At 38.5% G+C, this 24,144-nt stretch overlaps 2 protein-coding genes across 5 annotated transcripts; one reads left to right on the top strand and one right to left on the bottom strand.

The window, feature by feature from the left end:
• The first annotated feature begins 535 nt into the window (after nt 1–535).
• On the top strand, nt 536–6,074 carry LOC128380866 (hyaluronan-binding protein 2-like). Of its 2 annotated transcripts, XM_053340737.1 has the most exons (13): nt 536–659; nt 779–791; nt 1,484–1,573; nt 1,689–1,799; nt 2,044–2,163; nt 2,390–2,506; nt 2,794–2,965; nt 3,540–3,631; nt 3,930–4,173; nt 4,252–4,394; nt 4,735–4,872; nt 5,025–5,167; nt 5,280–6,074. In XM_053340737.1, exons 1-13 carry the CDS (start codon nt 594–596, stop codon nt 5,433–5,435), a joined length of 1,605 nt encoding a protein of 534 aa, XP_053196712.1. In that variant the 5' UTR covers nt 536–593; the 3' UTR covers nt 5,436–6,074. The 2 variants fall into 2 exon arrangements, with proteins under 2 accessions (XP_053196712.1, XP_053196711.1); XM_053340736.1 differs by having other exon boundaries at nt 592–791.
• nrap (nebulin-related anchoring protein) lies at nt 5,536–23,883 on the bottom strand. Of its 3 annotated transcripts, none has more exons than XM_053340715.1 (43): nt 23,818–23,883; nt 22,945–23,039; nt 22,741–22,828; nt 21,494–21,593; nt 20,878–21,008; nt 20,592–20,699; nt 20,319–20,423; nt 20,128–20,235; nt 19,913–20,020; nt 19,624–19,731; nt 19,075–19,191; nt 18,222–18,326; nt 17,910–18,002; nt 17,582–17,686; nt 17,398–17,496; nt 17,140–17,244; nt 16,896–17,003; nt 16,653–16,760; nt 16,349–16,546; nt 16,143–16,247; nt 15,948–16,046; nt 15,755–15,859; nt 14,849–14,956; nt 14,576–14,733; nt 13,729–13,882; nt 13,524–13,628; nt 12,214–12,312; nt 11,999–12,103; nt 11,762–11,869; nt 11,426–11,539; nt 11,088–11,285; nt 10,550–10,654; nt 10,176–10,274; nt 9,902–10,006; nt 9,698–9,805; nt 9,076–9,387; nt 8,863–8,967; nt 8,113–8,211; nt 7,845–7,949; nt 7,647–7,754; nt 7,034–7,345; nt 6,777–6,932; nt 5,536–6,680 (listed from the first exon to the last, which is right to left on the bottom strand). In XM_053340715.1, the coding sequence occupies exons 1-43, from the start codon at nt 23,881–23,883 to the stop codon at nt 6,372–6,374; spliced, it is 5,436 nt and encodes a 1,811-aa protein (XP_053196690.1). In that variant the 3' UTR covers nt 5,536–6,371. The 3 variants fall into 3 exon arrangements, with proteins under 3 accessions (XP_053196690.1, XP_053196692.1, XP_053196691.1); XM_053340717.1 differs by having other exon boundaries at nt 5,536–6,605; nt 20,878–20,985; nt 21,489–21,593; XM_053340716.1 differs by having other exon boundaries at nt 5,536–6,662; nt 20,878–20,985; nt 21,489–21,593.
• Nucleotides 23,884–24,144: the final 261 nt, after the last annotated feature.

A 24,144-nucleotide genomic window follows, 5' to 3' on the forward strand; every position in this document is an offset into this window, starting at 1 on the left:
CACACTCACACGCACACACGCACACACACACACACACACACACACACACACAGACTGTCGCTATATATATATATATATATATATATATATATATATATATATATATATATATATATATATATATATATACATATAATATTATGGTGATGATAATGGTTTGGTTTGGAGTTTGATTTTTTTAAAAACTGTCTGCTCATCAGTCTAAACTTTGTGTTTGCGCTTCTTGTCCTCTTTGTTTTCATTAAATACGTTGTGTTACTTGGTAATAGCTTTTTTTATTGGTTTGCACTTTTTCTTCATTCCCTTTGTATCCACTTTTTAATTTCTATTCACTGAATGGATTCATAGTTAAAGTTTGATAGATTTTAAAGGTTATAGTATATACAGTATGTCAATAAAGCAAGGTTGAATAAATAAATCTGTTGCAAAACAGCAGTCTAAGTCAGTCTAAAACACACAAACTCCCCCAGAATCAATACAGCTAGCTAAAGATTGACAAAGTATAAAGCGGGACATCAATAGAGTCTGAGATATTAAAGTCAAAAAGTGGATCTTCTGCCCTCCAAACTGAGCTGAGAGTTTCACACAGCACCATGTTGACCGCAGGACTCCTCCTCATTGGCCTCAGTGTACTGAGCGTTCATGGATTTGAAACGATTGTAAGTATCTTAATATCTTATGAATTAACATGCAGGTTGATGATTTTTTAGTGGAAGGAGGGATACCCTTAAAAAGAAATCTCACTGTTAAGTTTTCTTCTGTGGTTGTGTCGTTTCAGCTGGACGCCATATGTAAGAACCTTTTTTACAGACGAATTATGTAGTGACACACTTTTCTTCATCCTCATGTTACTGAAGTTTCACTTAATGATTCATAGTTCTAGAAGCCAAGCAGCTAAAAAAACCCCTGCATTATCAACTATCATCAAATCTTGGAATGTGTTCTGTAATTGCTTTCCTTCTGACTTTATTGTGTCTCATTTAATCCTATTTTAACATAAAGAATATAATTTAATCTCAGGGTAGATCAAATAATGGATGCATATGTATAATTTGCCAGATGTGGTTTTAATGCAGTGTAGCAATTCATTTTTCCTTCATTCTTTATGAGTCTTGTTTTTGTTAATTGCTTTAAAGTTTTGTTGCTCTTTTGTGATTACATATCTATAATATCTTTATTTCACTCTGCATTTTTTCCTACTACAGTATATGATTGTACTGTATTAGCTCCAGTAATCACTTGGGATATCAATCGAACCCCAACAGGTTTAAGTGTATAAAGACTGACTTTGATTTTGCTTCTTTTTCTTCTAATAATTGATATACAAACCAGGTTTTCCCTATTTCGATATTTATCTCAGGGTCTGGATCAGGATCTGGGTCAAGACAGAATTTCCATATAAAGGATTTGTTTGATTAATGTCTGTACAGAGTGCTTCTTGTTGTGACGTTCCTGTGTTTAAACAGCGTTCTGTTCTTGGCAGACATTGATTATGGAGATGACTACACCACAGACTCACCTAGCCTTAATGTTGAATTATCTGACTGGTTGTTTGACCTCCTGGATGAGTCCAGTAAGTGGCCCTGGACATTATGTGATACTAGATTGTGTTTTCAATCTAACGTCAGCACTGAGACTTGTGTTTTATCCCTCTGATGTGTCACTTTTGTACCTTTTTTCCCCCCTAGATGTTTGTGATCCAAATCCTTGCTTCTCTGGTGGATCATGCCAAAGTAAATCTGAGACAAATTTCACATGTTCATGTCCTGAACCTTACATGGGCAAGAGGTGTCAAAAAGGTAGGTAGGAATTCCCAGTTTGGCTTCAGGATGATTTGCTAGCTTTATAAAGGGTTAAAACTGCAATGTCTGGTTTCTAATTTATTTTTCATATAAATTCTCAGTCACTGTTCTGGGTTTTTTTTTTCTCCTGTCATTACAGGTTATAGCAATATCTTGATGATTGTACTCACATGTGGTGAATTTGAAGTTTTGGTGGCTAACTTTTACTTTTTTATATTTATATATTTTTAAAAATATTTAGTGAGAAACGTTTGTGAGAATATCAGATGTGGTCATGGTGACTGTGTCGTCAACCTAAAGAAGCCCCCATTTTATGAGTGCAAGTGCAAGCCTCCCTACCAAGGCCCAGACTGCAAGACATGTAAGTCTGTACATTGTTCATATTAACTTTTAATTGGCCCAACACATAGGCCTACTTTTGCCTTCCTGTCCAAATTTCAAACAACTGACATAAGTTTAAGTCATCAGTGTTGAGTATTACTCCACACTATATACTCCACATGGACGCTCATTTGACCACTGGAGATTCCCCTGTTACATCCCTGCCACACCTTACTATTGAATTGTTTATGTCTTATCTGTATCAGTGCCGACGTCTCCCTGTGAACCCAATCCTTGCCAGAATGGAGCCTCTTGCATTTGTGGAAACCGCAGATTCCGCTGTGCTTGCACGAATGGATACACTGGGAAATTCTGTGAAACTGGTAAAGACTTGATACATGAACCCATTCCTGTCTCTAGACCTTTATGTGCAATTATTTCCTTTTAAAATTCACAAAACTGCATGCAGACAGTGTTAGATCATGTGTTATCAAGTCCATAGCAATATGTTTATCAGCACACCATATTTAAAGTAGTACCCTGTATCTGTTAGTTCCACTGCAAATAACACTGGTTGGTTTTTAGGTTTTCTGTGTTTATCTGCATGTCATACATACTTGTTTATTTTGAGCTTTTAAATTCACTTCGATATTTTCTATTGTCTGTCTAGCACCCACTGACTGTTATGAGGGAAATGGAGAGACTTACAGAGGTATGGTCAGTACAACAGACGATGGGTTGGACTGTCTGGACTGGCATTCCAATATCATTTTGATGAATGGGGAAGATCCTTTCACCATGTACTCCGACTTCACTGGACTGGAATTTAACAACCACTGCAGGTATTTGAATGTCCAGTTATCAAATTTCATTGTCTCTCATTTAAAGTTTTAGTTCAAATTTAAGTCAAATGAATAATGTTTTTAAGCCATTATTTGTAGCATTGAAGTAATTAAAGTATTGTGGCTTTGGATTATTCAAATTCAAAACCCTTTTTTGTGCTAAAATTAGGATATATATTCAGTAAATGTTTGTTCATCACAAATTAAGTGATATTAACACAGTTTCCTTTGTGTCAACAGATTTCACCTTTTCTTGATTGACTGTATGTAGAATAATAAAAAATAAGAACTATTTATATAATACATTCAAAGCCAAGATACAATGTTTTTTACCTTAGAAACAAGAAGTAAAGAATAAATCAAATTTGAAATAAACGAGAGTCAAGATAAAATTAATAAATTAATGAAATATTTAACCGTAACACAAATTACCATCAATTAAGAAAATGCCATTAGAGAAATAAAATTGGGGTTAAGGAAGATATTTAAAAAAGGATACTGACTTATGAGAGTAACTCAAAATAACTAATTAAAAAAAACTGATGTATTTTTTTTCATTTACTCTACATTTTAGGAACCCAGATGGGGATGAGAGGCCCTGGTGTTTCTTTAAAAATAAAAAAGGCAGGCTGAGCTGGGAATACTGCAAAGTCAAGAAGTGCTCTGGTGATGATCTTGATGATACACACACACACACACACACACACACACACACACACACACACACATAATTTCCTGGAGACTTACCCTAACCCTACAATAACCACTACTTGAGTAACTCAAACCTCAGCCACAGTTATTTCCCACTTGGGGACATAGCTGATGGACAAGCCATCCCCAATTAACTAGTTCTAAGTCTGAAATTTGTTACCAAAAGTAGCCTTTGACGGACCACACACAGACACATATTAATAGTATGCTCTATATGCCCACACTGTATTCATTCTTTTCTGGTATCTTACAGCTCCAGTTCCACCCACGCCTGTTCAGCCAGATCCTGCAGGCCCTGCCCAGTTCTCCCAGTGTGGGTTAACCCCCTTTCCTACTCGCACCAGCAGGATTTTTGGTGGTAGCAAAGCTTTCCCCGGTAGCCTCCCCTGGCAGGCGTCCGTGCAGGTCAGACCTAAAGGCTTCACAAATGAGTTTGTCCACTTCTGTGGTGGTATCCTCCTCTCATCCTGCTGGGTCCTAACAGCTGCTCACTGCATGTAGGTTCTGTGAATCACTTGTGGGCCATTTTCACTTGAAGTCTTCTACTGTGAAGCTAACATGATTTTTTTTTTCAGTGATTCGCTTTATGAATACCAAGTGGTGTTGGGTGGAGTGAACATACATAGAGATGAGGACATGGACCAGACCATCCCAGTGGTAGAAACAATTATCCACGAGGACTATAGAGATGCTGCCTCTGCTCTCTTCAATGACATTGGTAGGTCAAATGTATTGTTTCAGTAGAGTAAAAACCTAAAAACTAAGCATCTGTCACACACAAAAGCTAATTTAATACAAAATGAACCGTATACACAATGCACAGTTTATAGTTAAACCGAAATTACTTTAATATATTTAATACAAACCATCAAATCATTCAATTATTGGTTTTACTGTATTTATTTTGTTTATTTCACCCAGAATGTCACAATATGATCATTATTTTCATTCATTATGCACTGGTAATCATGCTTTGGGGCTTGTTTCTCAGAAAACTGGTTTAAATTATAAATCAAGGGATTAATTTCACTTTCTGTGTGTGTTAATTCCCTGTGTAGCTCTGCTTAAACTCAAAGTTACCGACAGCCCTTACTGTGCCAAGGAAACTCGCTTTGTGAAGGCCGCGTGTCTACCAGATGAGCCCTTCCCACCCGGAAAAGAGTGTGTGATCTCTGGATGGGGAGCCACTGAAACAAGTAATAAGTGATTTATGTCCTTTCATACAGTATCATATAAAAATATTATTTTATATTGTTTTAATGCTCTCATTCTCATCAGTATTTCTTAGGCAATTGAATTCTTTGTGTTTATTTCTTAATTCAAATTCACTTTGATTCTCACTTTGCAGAGAGCCACAGCAGCCAGCTGTTGAAAGCTCGTGTTCTCCTGATCTCAAAAGAGCGATGCAATGGTCCTCATGTCTACAGTAACAGACTGGACGGCAGTATGATGTGTGCAGGGACTTTACAGGGCGGCATCGACTCCTGTCAGGTATGTATGTTTATGAATGTGAATAATCCTCATGTCAGGGGTTCCTGCAAATACTGTTTCTGGCCCTTAAAGAAAATATCATGTCTTCAACTTGCCCTCTCTAACTCTGCAGGGTGACTCAGGCGGCCCGTTGGTGTGTGAGCAAAATGACATAAGCTACATCGCTGGTGTGGTGAGCTGGGGCGATGGCTGTGGTGAGAAGAACAAGCCTGGTGTCTACGCCAACGTCCACACATTTATCGACTGGATTAAAAGCAAGATCAACTGAAGATTAATGAGCTGAACTGTGAAACGTTGCCCTATCCTGTTATTTCAGGAAAGAAAAGTGACTATAGATTGGGTTGCCTGAAAAAAAACTGTTTATTATATCAGCAATAAAACCAAGCATTTACTCCCAGCCCAGCTTTGAGTTAAAACAGGCACCGTTACAAACTCACAAAGCTGAACCTGCCAGACAAAATGTTGATCACACATCATTACAGTAGGCCTTTACCCCTCACTGAGCCTAGGTCAAAGTGCACTAGTTTATTAGACCTGGTAGGAAAACTGCTTTTTTCGCATAGTTCGTTTGTGCCTTGTTCATATGAACTTACAGGATGTGTTCTTCACTAAAGATAAAAAACAAATAATTAAAAAAAATCCTCTGCTCTTCTCAGTGTTGGCCATAAAGCAATATCTGCTCCAGCTCCCAATCTTCTGAACATTCATTATACAAAAGCAAAATGCTTTCCATTTAATCTTTCATGCAGTCCTGAACCAACCTAAATTCAGATATGCCAATATTTATGTTTTTGATTGAACTGATGTTGAACATGGTCCTTTAGAGGTAGTTTTATGATCTATGTATCCCATTCATGTCAAAAAATGCACTGCATTCAATCCCAAAATAAAGTTTCTTTCTAAATTCCTTTTTGTTCACCACATACTGTATGTCTACAATTCCTTTAACAAACATGACAAATCTTGCCTCCATTCAACATGCTTAAGTCCCTTATTAATCATTTAACTCAATATTATAGTTCATTGTTGCACTTACTGTGCTCTGCATGCTACATATCTCTCATCTCATGTAACTACAGAGTCATTCCATCAAAGTAGATTCCACAAATACCATCTGTAAAGTTCTCCACTCAGTAAAAGTTCAAAGTACATCCTGAAAGGGCCTCTCTTTAACATTCTCTAAACACTAATATCTATAAAAACTCTATGCATCTTCTATCGCAGCTGCTTTACTAGACATTGATGTCTTGATTGTGTTCTGGAGGGCAGAAGAGGAGGATGAGGTGGTGCTGCTAGACTTCTTCTCCATGGATCTGAATGAGGTGGTGGTAGAACTGGACTTTTTCTGGACCATCTGGGTGGTCTTCTTTCTCTTGACGTGAAGGACCTCCATGGCATCCATGTTAACGCCTTGCTGAATCTCCTCGCTGCTCTCTACCTGCTCTGACATCTGCTGCTGCTGCTGCTGCTGCTGCTCCATCTGCTGCTGCTCCATCTGCTGCTGGCGATACACCTGAAAGATGAAGAAGTTAACAAGATTGTTATATCTAACATTCACAAAAGCTGATTTACAGTCATTTAACAGAATTCAGCTTCCATGTTCTCTCACCATCATCATGTTCTGGTACTTTGAGATAGCTTCATCAGTGCTAACTCCCTCAGCCAGCCCCAGCTCTGCAGCCCGTCGGGCGAGCTCGGCCTTGTGGGAGCCAGGAGGGGTCCAGCCCACTCCCCTGATCCAGTTCAAGTCAGACTTGTAGTTCACCTTCAATAATAAATATGAGCACCAATTAGAGCAACATGTACTGGAAGAAATAAGTGAAGAGGAAAAGTGAAGATGCATGCAGTACAAGCCTCATGACTTACATCACTCTGCAGCTTGTAGGCCTGCTTGGCATGCTTGAGATTGAGTTGTTCGGGGTCACAGGTGTAGTCGTGGAGCTTGTGGCGGTAGCTGAGGTTACTGGCCTGCGCTTGACTCTTCTTGGCCTGCAGGAACTCAGGCTGGTCAGCATGGATTTTGTAGTTGGAGCGGTCCTCCTTGGACTGGCGTTTATACTCCAGGTTGCTCTGGAGCTTGCTGGCGGCCAGAGAGTGCACCATCTTAGGGTCATCCTCCACACAGCGCAGCCCCACCTGCTGGCCCTTCTCCTTCAGATGGGACTCCTTGTAGCGGAACTGTTGGAGGGAGAAAGCGTTTTACGTTTGCAGACGGGTTTGACAGCATCACTACAGTAGTTGTGACTAGTTTAAAGTTGCAGTGGATTAAAATTGCATGCACCAACTACAGAATGCTCTGACTTTGTAAGATTAATTTAATACTTTAATTATACTAATTTACAACTCCCTACTAGACTGCTCAAATTCATAATTTGTGATATCTAGAAAAAGAAAAAGTTTAAAGAAAGATTGATGGGATTCAAATCTTCTGACACACTGAATTATCTCTTTCTGTGGTCTTACGATCACAATAACTCACATCACTGGCAATTTGTCTGGAGGCCTTGGCAGTTTGGAAGGGAATAGCATCCAGCCTCAAGTCACAGCCCAGTGTCTTCACCTGCTCCCCAGATGCCTTGTAGACTTTCTGAAGAATGATGACATTTTATTTTTTAATGTCACAAAGATGCATCTTTTCAGATGGATTTTAAATCATGTGTTTTGCAGAGTGCCTTACATCGCTTATCTGCTGGGCGTTAATCTTGGCTCTGATGAAGTCTGGATCATCTGAGTGTAAGGTGTACTTATGCATGTCATCGTTCTTTCCTGATTTGTACAGTCTCTGGATTGTAAGAATGAGTGAGAATGATGTTAGAGTTTTTTATTAGCAGCCTTTATGAGTTTTAATTAGATTTTTCGTTTTCCAGTTAGAACAACAAAAAATCATTAGAATTGAATGTGATGTTGTAATTATTACTTAAATCATGTTTCTCTTGTTACCCTACCTCACTGCACTGCTGATAGCTTGTCTTAGCATGAACAATATCAGGAGAATCAGTCACTGAGGTGAACTTCAGGCTGTCTGGCAGCTGACGATACTTCTTCTGCAAGAAGGAAGACCACACACACACACACACACACTTTAACACTGGGAAATACAGTCAGCTGGGACAGATATAAGAACATATACTGTAATCTTAAATCATCTGGTTTTAGTATAGCACTCTATACTCTTTAGAGCATAGAGTACAAAATAGTATTGTCTGGTGAAATTGCTTTGTAGTGGTCAAATGTCTTGTCTGTTGATCACACTTTTTTTTCAAAAAAATGTTTTTTTCTTTGTTTCTTTCACTCGAATGCTTGAACTTCACTGTGAAGAATGTTGTGCAGAGTATGACTCTGTTTTCACATTCATCTGCCTAAAATGTAAAGATTCTATGTGAATTTAAGGTGCACTCTTACAAATATGATTTCTGGCATCACAACTGTTTTAGAGCCATTTGTGGTCAAGTATGTAACTTACACAAGTATGATGTAAACATACACTGATAACTTTTTAAATGAAAAATATTTACATTTTCAGAGTTTTTCAATGAGGGAGATGGGGGAGGTCATTTCTGAGATTTTTAAAGAAGCAATTGTACTTTTTGCAGAAAAAACATCAGACAGAAATTATTAGAGAGCTGAGATTGTGTGTGTCTTTAAGCATATCTTATGGGAATCTTTAATTAATACCATTTGACATGTGTACTCACGTCACTTAAAAGTTCTCCAGCCTTCTTGGCTGACTCCAGCTGAGGTGCACCCACTCCATCCCAAGCCACTCCTTTCATGTAGTTGAGGTCTGACTTGTACAGTTTCTGGGCAGAAAGCAATGCAATATGTCAGTAAAGTTGCATCTTTACTCCTATAGTCCTGCCTTCTTCCCTTCATTTCTCGCTGATCAATTAATCATCTCCTTTGCTTACCTCACTCTGCAGATCGTAAGCCTTTTTGGCCCACTTGACTTTCATGTCATCGGGTAGCACGGTGTACTCGTGCAGCTTCTTCCTGTAGCCCTGATCGCTGGCGAGAGCTTGAGCGTTCTTGGCAGTCATCAGGTGAATCATGTCTTGGGTGAGGTGGTACTGCCCGCTGGCTGTCAGCGCATCCTTGCGGTACTCCTGGTCACTGGCCAGTCGACCTGCCTGCAGGCAGTGCAGCAGACGTGGGTCATCCAGGACACTTTTGGCGCCGATGTGTTTCCCTTTTTCCAGCAGATGGTTGTGTTTATACATGTACTGCAGAGAGGGAAAATGAATAATTATAGGACTACTTATTCAAACATAAAATGTGGCTCCATATCATTTTTTGCATTATAATCTCATAGCACATAATATGCTGAAGATGATTTCAGATGGATATTTTATTGAACATGAATCTATACTAGGCTCAACGACTTGTGTGTTCTTTCACTGAATCCATAATCTTTTTGAGACTGGTATGAGGTGAAACATTTGGTGAATGTAATTTCTTTGTTGTAAAGCACTCTGAGCTGCATTTCCAGAATGAAACGTGCTATACAAATAAAGTTTATTATTGTGATCTTACATCACTGGCGATGCCGGTGGAACTCTTGGCAGCCTGGAAAGGTATGTCCTGCATGGTGAGTTTGTAGCCCTGAGCTCTCAGAGTGTGCCAGGACTCTTTGTACTTGACCTGAAGCAAAAAGGACACACACAATATTATCATTATCCTTAAAATAACAGTCGCTATGTAAAAACGAAAAGAAATTGTTTGGTGCAGTAATATTACCTCACTAAAGTTGGCTGCATTTATCTTTGCTTGAGTCATCTCTGGTTGTTCAGTTGTGATAGTGTAGTTGTGTTGGTCATTCACCCCTTTTTCTTTGTATAAACGCTGGGAGAGAGGGAGAGATATATAAATATACATTTTATCTCATTAAGTCTTTCCAAACTAATACTTAATATTCACATAGAGAACAATGTACATATTAATTAAGCAAAAACACAGAATAAAAAATGTGGCAGAAATTTACAGAGCTTAAACATTAAGCTTATTGTCTCACTTCATTTGTAATCTGTCCACTGAGTTTAGCATGGATGATATCTGGGGAGTCTGCCACAGAGGTGTGCTTGAAGTGGTATGGCTGCTGGCGGTACTTTTTCTGTTGCAGAGGAAACATCAGCGTTAGTCTCAGTTAAGTTTTAGTAGCTTTCAAGAAGATGTTTTGTATTCTTAACAAAGAAATTAAAAATTAATCCAGAAAATTACAATGATTTCATATTGTATATCATCTAACACAACATTCACAGACATAATATCTCAGCTTTGGGAGAAAGTTGATATTCAACAAAACTGATTGGACTTTCATGTAGAGTCGGCATTTACAGTTTCCAGTACTGTGCCTGCACAAATGAACACAAAAAGAATACATCTTACATCACTAATAAGGTCTGTGGCCTTCTTGGAGCCTTCAATCTGCAGAGCTCCAGTTGCGATCCAGGCTGCACCACGCAGGTAGTTCAGGTCCGAGCGATACACTTTCTGCAGAGAAGACAAACGTACACATTGAATAAAACAGTATAATGTAAAGAAAAATGACCTGTCAAACCACTCATTTGAATAGTATTGTATGAAACTTTTCTATTATAAACAGGGGTCTGCAACATTTTATTGCTGTAAATATTGTATATTGTGTTTTATTTAAGTTTGTGACACCTCATTAGAAATTCAGCCAGTACATGGCAGTGTCAGCTCTACTGCATGCTGAATGTATAACTTTTTTGAATATTTAAAGTTAATGTTGGCAAAACCTTTACGTTAACTTTAAATTTAAAAATATCTGACAATCATATAAAAACAATAGAAGGATTAATATTCTGCAACATATTGAAAATGTGTTTAAATATGCATGCAGCTTTATGCCCTATACATTAAACATGTAAATTACAAAACAATCTTCTGCTATCCCTCTCACCTCGCTCTGCAGAGCGTATGCTTTCTTAGCTGCCTGGACTTTCATGTCATCAGGCAGTGTAGTGTATTCATGAAGGGTGAGCCTGTAGTCCTGATCGCTGACCAGCGACTGTGCCTTTTTAGCATGGGCAACCTCCAACATGTCCATGGACAGATTGTACTTCGAGAGCTCCTTTGCTGAGTCTTTCTTGTACTTAACCTGGAAAGGGAGAGGGAGAGGGAGAGAGAGAGAGAGAGAGAGAGAGAGAGAGAGAGAGAGAGAGAGAGAGAGAGCTTCTAATATAGTCTAGTATTTGCAAACATTTTATTGTTTATTGTTTTTGCTAGATAAAAACCCACATCGCTTTGCAGCTTGCTGGCATAAACTGAATGAGCCATGTTGATGTCGTCCTGCAGTCCCTTCAGTCCAATCATCTTGCCTTTGGTCTTCTCAAAATCTTCTCTGTATTTTTGCTGAAAGGATAAAGCATTCCCTTTCAAGACATTATAGCAAGATGAATGAAGATGGGTATTTAAAATTATTTGACTGATCTGATTGTACTATCATTATTAATTAGACAGAATATCAACTATGATAGAAAGCTCTGTCAGGAAGGTTAAAAACAGATTTCTAAGCCATTGTGAAAACAATAAGATATGATAATAACAAGGAGTGTAAATTGATTGCAAGCTCACATCACTGAGGATTTCTGCAGATGCTTTGGCAGACTGGAAAGGAATGGCGTCCAGACGCAGCTTGTAACCACCATCACGTATCTTAGTCCAAGATTCCTTATAACGGCTCTGAAAATGCATTTTGCAGATGTATAAACTCACATCTATGAGCTAAAATTCAAACAAAGGCTGCTGATTGAACGGATTGATGGATTTCATGTTTTCACTATATATGTGTTCTTGTGAGCGTGGTTTTACCTCGCTGATGTTCATTGCATTGAGCTTTGCCTGCACAAACTCAGGCATCTCCTCACTGACTGTGTAGTTGTGCTTCAAGTTTTCACCCTTCTCCCTGTACAACCTCTGTATGGAAGAAAACATAGCATTACTGAACATCCACATACACATGCTATTACACAGTCAAAATTCTTCATTCATATTTTTATAAGATGCCAATCAGTAGCTGAACTTACATCAATGGCAAGCTTGTTGCTGAGTTTGGCCTGGACCATCTCTGGAGTGTTTTCAACACTGGTGAACTTAAGAGCACTCACATCCTGGCGATACTTTTTCTAGAGAAAGAAATACATAAAAATGGCAGAATGATGAATATTAGACTCACAGTGAGAAAAATATGAGGTGCACATGCATTTTATGAACAGTAGAGGGCCCAATAACACCAAAAACTACAGTATACACTGGCAAAAATTAAATAAGAATAAAGGAAAAGCAGAGCAATTATCAAGTTATCAAAAAGCATAGACAGATAGATACAGTATATAACTAGTTACATAAGTAGTTAGCTGGATAGATACTGTACATAGACAGATAGAGGCCTGCTAAGGAGGAACTAGAAGCTCTACTCTATTTGTATGCAGTATATCATGGTCTAATGTTGGCAACCCCGACTGGAATGACCCTTAAAATAAGCTGCTTATGAATAGTGTCTTGTGCTGCCAGTCAGCACTAGACTTATCACAGATATTTCTTTATTTACCATTTGCTGGCGTTTACAAAAAGGCATTTTATAAAAATAAGCCTATAAATAACAAGGGTCATTGAGTTTAAAACTTATTCTTATTTGGTGGACATGAGTACATGAAAAATAGACTTCTCAAAATGTCTGACTTCCTCTTTTTTTAGATAAGAAATGTAACTGAAATAATCAAGATTTGTTTTTTTGTGTTTTTTGTTTGTTTAAGATAAGACTTTAGTGTCCAAAATCTGCGAACACTGAACTGGAATTATCTGTGCATCTGGAAGTTTTTAGGAAACTGGACATGTGGTGGGGAATGTGTCACGCCTTTTTATGGATAGCACATTTTGGCAAAAGAATGTAATGTAATATTGCAATGTAATAAACCACATCCACTGAATCTCTGTCATATGTAATAGCTTCAGACAGGGCTCCTGTTAAAGCCGGTTGCAGTCCACGTATTTAACCCAGTTTCTAGAGAACAGGAATGGAAAGGAATCTCTTAAAATACATTATGACCTCAGCCGTAAACCTAGATATGTGCCTTCCAGTCACACGTTACACAATCATGCTTATCACTTTCTCTGTGCTAATTTACCTACATAGCTTTTATGGTTATTAATAGGTAAGTGTGCTTAATAATACACTGCAAGATTGTAGGTTTAAATTACATTTGACCCCCACTATAATTACCACAAAAGATGGAAAAGTTAATGAAGGTTAAAGGCTGAAACATATTAATTTATAGTTAGTTGTAGGTTTAATAACCATTTTAACATGTTTTATAAATGTGGAATCAGTAGTTACCTCACTGACGAGCTCCCCCGCTTTCTTCGCCTGCTGGACATCCAGAGATTTTGAGGCCTCCCAGCCAACACCCTTCATCCAGTTCAGATCGGACCTGTACTGTTTCTAAAGGCACAGACACAGAAATTTCACTTTCAAATGCCAAATTCTTGCATTGCAATTAAGTCTTGTAGTTAATGAATCATTTGTGGTTTGAGTTACTTACATCACTCTGTAGTCCATAGACCTTCTTTGCCCAGGTGACATTCATATCAGTTGGCAGCGTAGTGTAATCATGGAGGATAGTCCTGTAATTGGTATCAGTCGCCAGGTCTTGAGCTTTTTTGGCATGGCTGATGTTCAGCATATCCAGAGAAACGCTGAGAGACAAGATTAATTTAGTTAAGATGAGGAGTTTTGTTCCAAAATGACACAAGATCCAGTCCAGTTTACTTGGTATTATGGTGAATCAGTGCTATTTGGTTATTGGACTCATCCCCAAAAGAAGGATACTGATATACTTCGCTTTGGACGGTGTAGGATAACAGAAGGGGCTTTGCATCAGCAAATTACTACTTTATTTGCAAGTCAAAATGAGATATTCATAAAAGACAGAAAGTTTGCTTGAAAATATCTCCTGACATCAAGGTAAAGTAGGTTGTCAGCCACAATGTAAGCACAAGTGTATATCTGATATTAAATCTTGAATTAGAGCATGGTCATCAACAACAACATCTGGATTTTAGTGCTCTTAAATCATCACAGCACTCCCCAGAGGTCAAGTACACTTACAACAGGGACAGAAAATGTGGTCTTAATGCTGGCTGTTTAAGGTGATTTTAGATGATCTGTCACTAATTCAATGAAGAGGAAATTGTGAGTGGAATAAATCAGTAGCAAAGACAGCTTCTTTGCATTTTTATCTTTATTAATGTCACTTTAAATCAGAGGTTTTTTACTAGCCAGTTAGTTATGGTGAAGTGCATTAATCTCAGGTGTAACATGATGGTTGATTATGAATTTGGGTCCAAGAAACTAGGATTGAAGGTCATCATCAAAGTAAAGAGTCTCACCTGACATTGGTCTTTGTGTCCTCATAACTCTTCTTGTAGTGGCGGTCACTCTGTAGTTTAGTGGCCAGAGCGGAGTGGGCCATCTGAGAGTCATCACTGACTGACTTAATGCCGATCACCTTGCCTTTGTTTCTCTCATACTGCTCCCTGTATTTGACCTGCAAAGAGACAGGATGACAGCAGTGTTACCAGAAAAAAAATACTTTACTGCAATCAAATTTCTACTCTTCTGATGGACTTAATACGGACATAAACAGTATTAGAATAACTCACATCACTGGCCAGATCTCTCTTCGCTTTGGCAGTGAGTATAGAAAGTGAGTCCAAATGCAGCTCGAAGCCCTTTTCCCTCTGCTTCTCCCAGTTGCTCTTGTACACTTTCTAGAAAAAAACACATAGAGAAAAGATGCAAAGTGAGGGACCAACATTCACCAACAGTCCCCAGCAGGACTCAAAACAGGCATGCTGCAGTTCATGGTTGGCTTCTCAATCCCTAAATCACAGGGATGGCCAAACAAAACATAAAAAGATTTCAAATGCATTTTTGGTCAGCAATTGGATCACTAAAGTTATTTTTTCAGGTGTGTTAGCCTCACTTTTACTCAGTGATCTATGCTTTGTAAAAACTGTAGTTTTGAATTAAGATATTTTTCTCAACTTCTAAATCACAAAAGACTTGTTTAAAAACAGAATGTAAAGCTGCAAAGTCTTTCTTAAGCAATAAATGAAGAGTTTTGCTTTGTGTTTGTGCCACGTGCAAAGCAAATTGACCATGTATCACCTTGTTGTCTCCATCACTGCGTGGGTCTAATGCCAATTAAACTTTTGAACAGTTAGTGTGCTTTGTATGAGTTAGGATTTCCATTCTAATCTGATGTTCCTTAGTTTTAAGTCTTTAGTTTATTCAATTGAAAACAGATCCTGATTTGAAGATTTTAAGTTGGGTTCAAAAATGATTTAAACCAATTAATCTTTGAAATAACAGGAGCCTGTTGAACCACCAGCCAGGTCACACACAATAAAACTCTTCTTATAATTCTTAAAACAAATCCAGTCTAATGTAGCAGGTATAGCACACATCATTGGAAGAAAGCTACATTTTACAGTTTAACAGATTAGAACAACATATTATTATCATATTTGTATACAATATATTGCTGTGACAGTCATTGAACTTACCCCACTGAGAAGGTCAGCATTAGCTTTTGCTTGTCTGAAAAGGGGTTCGTCCTTTGTCATGGTGTACTGGTGAATGATTTGTTCTGTGTCTGCTTTGTATGCCAGCTGAGAAATACAATCAAATAGAGGTATGACGTGAGAGTGAACAGTAATAAAAATGTGCATGATTACAGCTTTGAAGTGGAGACCTTACATCGCTCTGTAGTTCCTGGCTTTTCTTGGCGTGTTTGATGGAGAGGTCGTCTGCCACCTGGGTGAATTTGATGCTGTCTGCCTTCTGACGGTATTTGTTCTACATGAAGAAGAAAAAAAGACAGCACATAAATAGTGTGTCTCATACAATCTAATCAAAGTTTTTTAACAGATTAAAACTCATCACTCTACTGACATCACTAAGCATCTCTCCGGCTTTCTTGGCCTGAGTTATGTTGAGACAGCCCTCAGCCTCCCAGCCCACTCCTTTCATCCAGTTCAGGTCTGAACGATACTGGTTCTGTGGAGCAAATTAGAAAATCAACCAGAAGAGTTTATTTTCGCTTTTTTTCCTATTATGTACAGAATCTTCACATTTGCCTGTGTAGTCCTGTTTCCTACCTCGCTTTGCAGGGCATAAGCCTTTTTGGCCTGCTGGACCTTGATGTCATCAGGCATGACAGTGTAGTCATGCAGCTTTGTGCGATATTCCAGGTCACTAGCGAGGGCTTGGGCCTTTTTGGCATGGCTCAGGTTGATCATATCCTTAGGAAGGCTGTACTGGGACTGGGCCTCCTTGGAGCCCTTCTTGTACTCAATCTAAAGTCAAAAAATGTATCAATTTTGTGAGTGACAGCATACAAATTTGTATTTGCTGGACATGATTTTGAATTCTTGTAATTAGAGGCAAATGAATTCTACTAACATCACTGCTCATCTTGGCCACTTGAAGAGAGTGCAGAGTCTTGGAGTCACTCATGTTGACCCCCACTGCCTGTTCTTTGTTCTTCAAATAGGCTTCTTTGTATTTAAGCTGAAAGACATGTCCATCTGACTTAATTTCATTGTCGGCTATGATATCAGATTAAACCCATTTATTTATTTATTTTTCAGTCTTGTTTAGATTGCATCTTCTTGCATTGGAGAAGAATGTGTGTTGTTTGCTTACATCACTGGCAAGGTCTCGAGAAGCCTTTGCTGCTTTGACGCTCAGGTCGTCCAAACCGATGTCGCAGGCTTTAGACTTTGTCTTCTCCCACTCTTCCTTATATTTAATCTGGAGTGACAATGGAGGATTATCAAATTCTAGCAAGGATTTCTTGTAATTGTGTGAGTGAGTTTGTTTGTGAACGTGTGCATGCAAAATGAAGGCTTGTGCATTCACGAGAGAGGACGTCTGTGTATTAACTTACATCACTGCTCAAAGCGGCATTGGCTTTGGCTTTTTTGATTTGGAGCAGGTCCTTGGACAGTGTGTACTGATGCTTAGTCTTTTCATAGTCTGCCTTGTAATTCCGCTAAGGGACACATGAATTACAAATTTAAACACTACAGTCAGTACAGTGCTCTTACAGTAAGGACAGTGTGTAGCTGATAAATGCTAATAAAGCTGGTGTTAATATGAGAGCTCAATATTTATCACGTGAGTTGTGTTTATGCTATTTACTTACATTGCTGACAAGATCAGCATTTTTCTTTGCTAGCATAATCTCAGGTGTGTCTGCCACTGTATTGTACTTGACTTGGTCAATATGTTGCCTGTAGTTCTTCTGCAATCATGAAATAAAATATTTAAACAAAACAAAAACTGTACAAAATCAAATTTGAGCTCAGATTAGATTTGAACAAACTCACATCTTTTAGTATGTCCAGTTTCCTTTGGCTCTTGTAGCCTGGTGTGAGGGTGGCTTGGTAGGTGTATTCACCCGGCTCCTGTTCAGTGCCTTGTTTGTAAGCAATCTGGAAGAGCGGCATATCAGCTTTGTTGGATCAGATTTCATGATTTCATCCTTATCAACCATACATAACTGTAAACCTTTATATGTTATATTGTAAATAAAGTTTTCATCAATCATATTTTTTTGTCTGCAAACAAAAACAAATTCACAGCCTATTTTGGGAAATCTAAAACTATTAATGACATTTTTGTGTTATCATTAATACAATTCATAAGGAGGCTTACATTACTCGCCAAATTCCTGACTTTCATGGCATGCATGGTCTTCTTATCGATTCCAGAGTCTTCATAGTGGCTGTGCTTCTGTTTGTACTTGTTCTTTTAAAAAAGTATATAGACAAAGAAAAATCACTTCAATATACCCACAATTTTTGCACTTCTTCCCAGTTGACATCTTTGATCAAATATGTACATTTTTAAAATGATTTGCTATTAAGGGATCATGGGTATGTGTAATATGAGTCAAAAATAGTGGGAAATAAATAACATTGGTTGAAATTGTGCTGCATTATTGTAAAAAAGATGTGTCATACTTACATCACTTGTGAACTTGGCTACTTTGGCTGCATTTTGAAACTGTGGTGTTTCACAGAAATTGATGCTGTGACCTTTGGTATTCTCCAGATCCTTTTTGTACTCCACCTGTTAGTGAATGTGCATAATTAAAGCAGCTGTTTTGTAACATATGCGCCTTTTTGTTTTGGACAGTTGGAGCTGATCCTATAAGGCACCAGGGTGCCAACCATTCTTCCATGTTATGTGCTAAATATAAAGCACCTAATCAGTCACCATCACTGACACTCCATCATAATGCAAGAGTCACTGAGATAAACCTTTAATCTTAAATATGCTTTAATAAGCTTCAACTATGACAGTGTGACAATACTTGACTTGAAATTTTGTCACCTTTCTACATCCAAGCAAAATTAGGATGTATGTTCACAGTGCGTGTGTGAGTGTATGTGCTTGTGTGTGTGTGTGTGTGTGTGTGTGTGTGTGTGTGTGTGTGTGTGTGTGTGTGTGTGTGGTAACATTAGTTTAATGGGATGTCCTGTGGCCTTGGAGGTGAGCTGTAACCCCACCGGACAAGCATGTCAAACATGCAGGTTGGGTGGCTTCATGTCTACTGGACAGTGACACAGTACGCCCAGTATTTCCATCTATTTAACAAATGCACACACACACACTGAGCACTTGCAGTATATTTATCTGGAAGCGCTTTGTCATAGACCTTACGGGAGATAAATAAAACCAACCACAGAGAGATACGCCACTTAAAAGTTTGCACCCCTCCCCCACAATATCCTATTTGTTCTTTCTCAAATGTCCTACATAAAGCTATAAATAAAAGTGAAAAGTACTGCTTGAATGTTGTATGACTATACCTCACCTCACTGACAAGTTTGTTGATTTTTCGGGCGTTCTTCAAGGCCAGATTGTCCTCAGAGGTCAGACTGTGGTAGTGCGATGTGCCCTTCATTTTCTTTAAGTCCTTTCTGTATTTTAGCTGCAGAGGGATAAAGGATAATTTAGTGCATTTTGGACAACAACACAGTGTATTTCTGTAGGATCGGGAGATTAGTTGCACACACACACACAAACACAGTCTAATTCAGTCAGTGTGGAGAGTTGGGAGTTTAGAGGATGACAACATGGTAAGGCATTCTCATTGTAGACTCCTATTTATTCTGCACAGTGATGACAAGGTCAGATGATGGATGTAGCTGCTGTTTTACAGTCTACATTCTGTAATGTTTTGACAGAATTTACTGTATATCCAGCTCACATGGTTATCTTCATCATCTTTACAGCAATACAGCTGCATGTTAAACCAAAATGCTGACAAGTTTCATTTAAGATCTACTCTATATTTACATTTACAGCATTCGATCACTTCAAAAGGGTTAAGTTTGGAATTATATGCTGCATTGATACTCACATCACTTGCATTTTCCTGCGCCTTCTTTGCCAGACAATAACCGGGAGTGATCATTGCTGGGAAACTTCCTTTGCCTCGTTGTTGCTCGTACTCTTCAGTATAGGCAATCTGCGAACAGAGGAGCACATAATACATTAATTCATGAACACACAAATAATCTGTAAAGCACAAGATATTTTTACAAGGAGGCTGGAATTAAATGGTATGGTGCAAACCATATAAATGCAATAACCTGGATTTGAATCTGATACCTAACTATGAAAATTATGAAATTAAATAACTTTCTTACGTGGCTGAAATTCTCAGCATTTTCTTTGGCGTGGACTGCTTCAGCTAATGCAACCTCAGTGCTGGCTTTACCTTTCATCTCCTGTTCATACATCTGACGATATTTTATCTGGTAGGACATAAAAAAAACATTAGCAACCAACTAATCAAGGCTCTTTAAAAAATGTTTGGATGCATGTATTGCAGTATGTGTACATTTTTGTATTGTATACTTACATCACTGGCCTGCTCACTAGCCTTCTTTGATATCATGTATCCAGGTGTGAGATGTGCAGGGAAACTGCCTTTGCCTCTTTGCTGCTCATACTCTTCTGTATAAGCATACTAGAGGAAGAAAAATGATGGTTCAGAGTAAAAAAAAGACAATAGAACCTGATGTCTATGAACATAGTAAGATAAACACTTACATCACTGGCAATTTGTCCTTGTTTCTTGGCCAAAAGCACCTCTGGGGGGTCAACAAAAGTGGTGTACTTTGAAACTCTCTCCTCGTGTCCTTTTTTATATTCCACCTGCAGAGAGAGAAAACAATTCACTTGATGTGGTTTCTTAGACTCATGATAAAGTCACATCAGTCACTGGCATGGCAGAGATGCATATTCATTTAAAAGAAATTGTTAATGTGAATAATGATTGCTTCTATTTCGGCTATCTGTAATGTTAGCAAAACATCCACTTACGCTACTGGCCAAAGTATTAGCATTTTTTGCAGTCTGGTATCCTGGTGTGATCATGGCAGGAAAGCTGCCTTTTCCTTTTGACTGTTCATACTCCTCCGTGTACTTCACCTGTTAACAAAGCACAGAATAAGTCAAGATATTTGAACTATGCTGATGCAAAACAGATATACAATCTGTACAAGCAACCATGACTTTTAATATATGTAAAGATAAACAATATTTTAAATTCAAGTAATATAAAACAAGAGTCCAAGAAACAAGAGAAGTCCCTAAAAAGCGCACTCACGTCACTGATGGTCTTCTGGGCCTGAGATACTGTTACTACTTCCTGGTTGGTCACCATGCCTGAGTACCACGTCTGCTGTTGTGAGAACTCAGACTGAGACTGAAAGGCCTGTTTGAACATGGAAGACAAACCTGATCATTTCCAGACATTCATAAGACAAACAGTACTTTACCTGTCATGCTTAGGAGCATGATCAATCTGATCTACTCATTTAGTAAAGTGCAAACAAACCTTTGTCTACACAGCACAGATGACCAAATTCAAATTCTTTACCAAATAGAAGAGGGAGGTGATGAGATTTCATGCATTTACAATTACGGGCCTGTAAAATAAATTACTTCAGTATTCTCCTGCATGATTACTGACACCATATAGTTTTCAATATTTTTCTGAATTAATTTTTAATATTGATCATTTGGGATCAGTACACAAACTGATTTCGATGATGTGAAAAGAAAGCTGAGTGTCTTTGGCAAAAAGCTGTGAGGATGAATTAATATATTAAAGATATGGCAATAGTAAACTTGTTTTTGTTATCTGAGAGAAGACCAAAATTTAAGCTGGAATTCCCTAACTGTGGTTGAAGGCCAGTTGCTCTACCGGGAGCTCACCTGACTGGCCATCTGATTGGCTAGACGAGCCTTCTCCAGCTCCATGGACCTCATGTCAAGGTGGAAGGTGGACATAAAGCGATCGCCATCTTCACGATACTTCAGCTACAAATGTACATGGACGACAAGCATTCAGCCAAGGCAGGCACATTTTGCACAAGCGCACACTAGACATTGTGCTTGAAACAGGTAGCTTGATGCATGACATGAAGACGTTCAACAACAACATTATAAACCACTCCTCACTGACTTTAGATCCACAGTACCAAACATCACTTTATTCTTATGCTGTCAACTTCAAACCAGACAACCTGAGCTCACATGCTTACTCATGAAGGGATAATATTAGTGTGCTATTATTAATAATAAGATGTTCCAGTCAAGATAAAGAAGGGCCTGCCAGGAAATGTCCAAAATGACCACTGAGTGATGAAACTGTGAGCCGTTTGCTGATGATCCTACATCTCTCTAGAGGCATACACTGCAGACACTGATGAGCTTGCTGGCCTACTGCTAATATAAGCAAGGAGCACTGCATGAACTCGTAGACGCAGACAGACTCAGACAGACATGAACAGGTGGCATGGCAGAGGAAAGGAAGGGATGCGAGGCTGTTTTTCCTGATGTGTAATTTTAGCCCCTTGAAGCATTAAAGTGGGCTAAGCAAAGGAGGGGGTGTCTCGCCTCAGTCACAGGCACGGAAATAACCTGAGCCATACTATCCATTCCACACCACTGCGGTCACCATGGACTCAGAACAGCCGCCCACCTCTCTCTCTAATTATTATTAATAAGAAGTAAATGTATTAATCACTAATATACCTTCTTAAAGTTGGGTCAATCTTTTTTTAAAGCTTTTTTTATGTATGTATGTTTGATCTCAGTGCTGATTAACATCCTATTTGAGTATTTTTGTGTGTAAAAGAGTCTATACAATTTTCACTTTGTATAATATGGCCACCCGAAATGTGGGATAAGACTAACAATGGAGGTCTATTGAATTTCAATTGTATTACAAGCATTGGTCTCTTTTTTACAATGAAGATGATCTAAACCAGAGAAATGACCACCATGCATAGTGATCTCCTCAGTACACTCAGACATGCCAAACCCATGATAAACCATCATTTCACCCCTCACATAGACAGTAACTCATGTCAGCTTGTCAACAATACATCTTGACTCAGATCAAGACCGAAATATTTTGTCTCGTGTTGCCGCTGGTTTGTTTTTGCGAGTGACATCATCCTACCTCACTGCTCGCTTTGCTTTGTTTCTTTGCATTGATGTTGATGGGGGTTTCGTAGACACTGGTGAATGTATTGTTCCTTGGGTTGTGTCTGGAGGGATAAGATTTTGTTTCATTTTATTTAATTTTCACCCATTTTGAGTTTTTCCACACCAAAATAGTGCCTGAATATTGATTTTGAATCAGTGTTAGGAGCTTGGTACTCACACAGAGCAGTATGGCCTCTTCTTGTGGCTGACAAAGTTGTTGGCGGTCAGCACCATCTTGCAGACATCACAGTGAAAACATGCTTTGTGCCAATTCTGAAAAGACAAATGACATTATTTTAGAGGACATTTACAGCTGAATTCTTATATCTAACTCACAGTAGGAAACATGACTTCAATCTAGTTTAGCATGTGGGGATAAAAAGTGTGGGCAGGTAATTTCTGATAGATGACATCAGATTATGAAACTATTATGATAACATCAGATTATGAAACAGATTATTAAACCATATACTTCTTTTTCTCACAAGTAAGTTTGTATTTCATAATAGCAACCAGTCAGAGCTGCATGTTTTTCATGCTGTAGGAGTTACATCATAGCACTCAGTTCATGGTATTTGCAATATTTCTTTGGCATTTTAATAAAAACATATGTACAGAACAGATCCATGATGATGGTTTATTTGAGCCAAACATATACTTTTTTTGTACTTTAAAAAGCAGTTTATAGGCCAATGTTTCATTTCACTATTCGCCTGTTTGTACAATGAGCTATGTGTTGTATCTGATGCACAGAAATACTTGAAATAGCTTTAGTGGTGCGACATTTATGTTGTTTGTGTTTTTCTGATATACAGTAAGTCAGGTGCCTTTCACCAACAATTTGAGGCTTTGACAAATGTGTTCTGTGAGATTGATTGAAAAATATAAAATACAGTGCTTCAGCTCCTTAAAAGTTTGTGCCATACTTTGATGTGAGTTCTGACTTTCTTATTAATGTTACAGTAAGTATATTCGAATTACTGTTTAAGATTAATGGGTTCACTCAAAGATTAATAGAAACTTTCTTGCAATCACAAAATGTCTGTGTTACCTGGTCAATGCAGTTGATCTTCTCGGCCGGGTAGACCACAAACCCACAACGTGCACAGGACTGCATGGTGAATGCTTGTCCTTTTCTCAGAAAACCTTTAGGAAGAACAGCAGAAGCAGGAAACTAGTATAAAAAGTTGCCCAAAACCAAGGCAGGCAGTCAGTAGTCTAGTAGAGGAAATGGCAGCGACTCCCAGACAGTCGTGATGGTGTGTCTCTGGTGGTGGTAAACTTAGCTCTGTGACTGTGAAACTTTGAAAGTGTCTCTTACTTGACACCATGTCCCATGATGGGCCAACCCCCTTCTATGTGGCGAGATAGAAGACTG

This window comes from Scomber japonicus, chromosome 20 (genome assembly GCF_027409825.1).
Source record: "Scomber japonicus isolate fScoJap1 chromosome 20, fScoJap1.pri, whole genome shotgun sequence".
Lineage (NCBI taxonomy): Eukaryota > Metazoa > Chordata > Actinopteri > Scombriformes > Scombridae > Scomber > Scomber japonicus.

Coding starts and splice junctions, on each gene's coding strand:
- LOC128380866 (XM_053340736.1), top strand. CDS start 689: ATGCAGGTTGATGATTTTTTAGTGGAAGGAGGGATACCCTTAAAAAGA. Junction 1,800..2,043: donor GGGCAAGAGGTGTCAAAAAG/GTAGGTAGGAAT, acceptor AAAAATATTTAG/TGAGAAACGTTTGTGAGAAT. Junction 2,164..2,389: donor AGGCCCAGACTGCAAGACAT/GTAAGTCTGTAC, acceptor TATCTGTATCAG/TGCCGACGTCTCCCTGTGAA.
- nrap (XM_053340715.1), bottom strand. CDS start 23,883: ATGCAGTCCTGTGCACGTTGTGGGTTTGTGGTCTACCCGGCCGAGAAG. Junction 17,497..17,581: donor AACTGGACATACTAAAAGAT/GTGAGTTTGTTC, acceptor TCATGATTGCAG/AAGAACTACAGGCAACATAT. Junction 17,245..17,397: donor ATGCTGATCTTGTCAGCAAT/GTAAGTAAATAG, acceptor TGTGTCCCTTAG/CGGAATTACAAGGCAGACTA.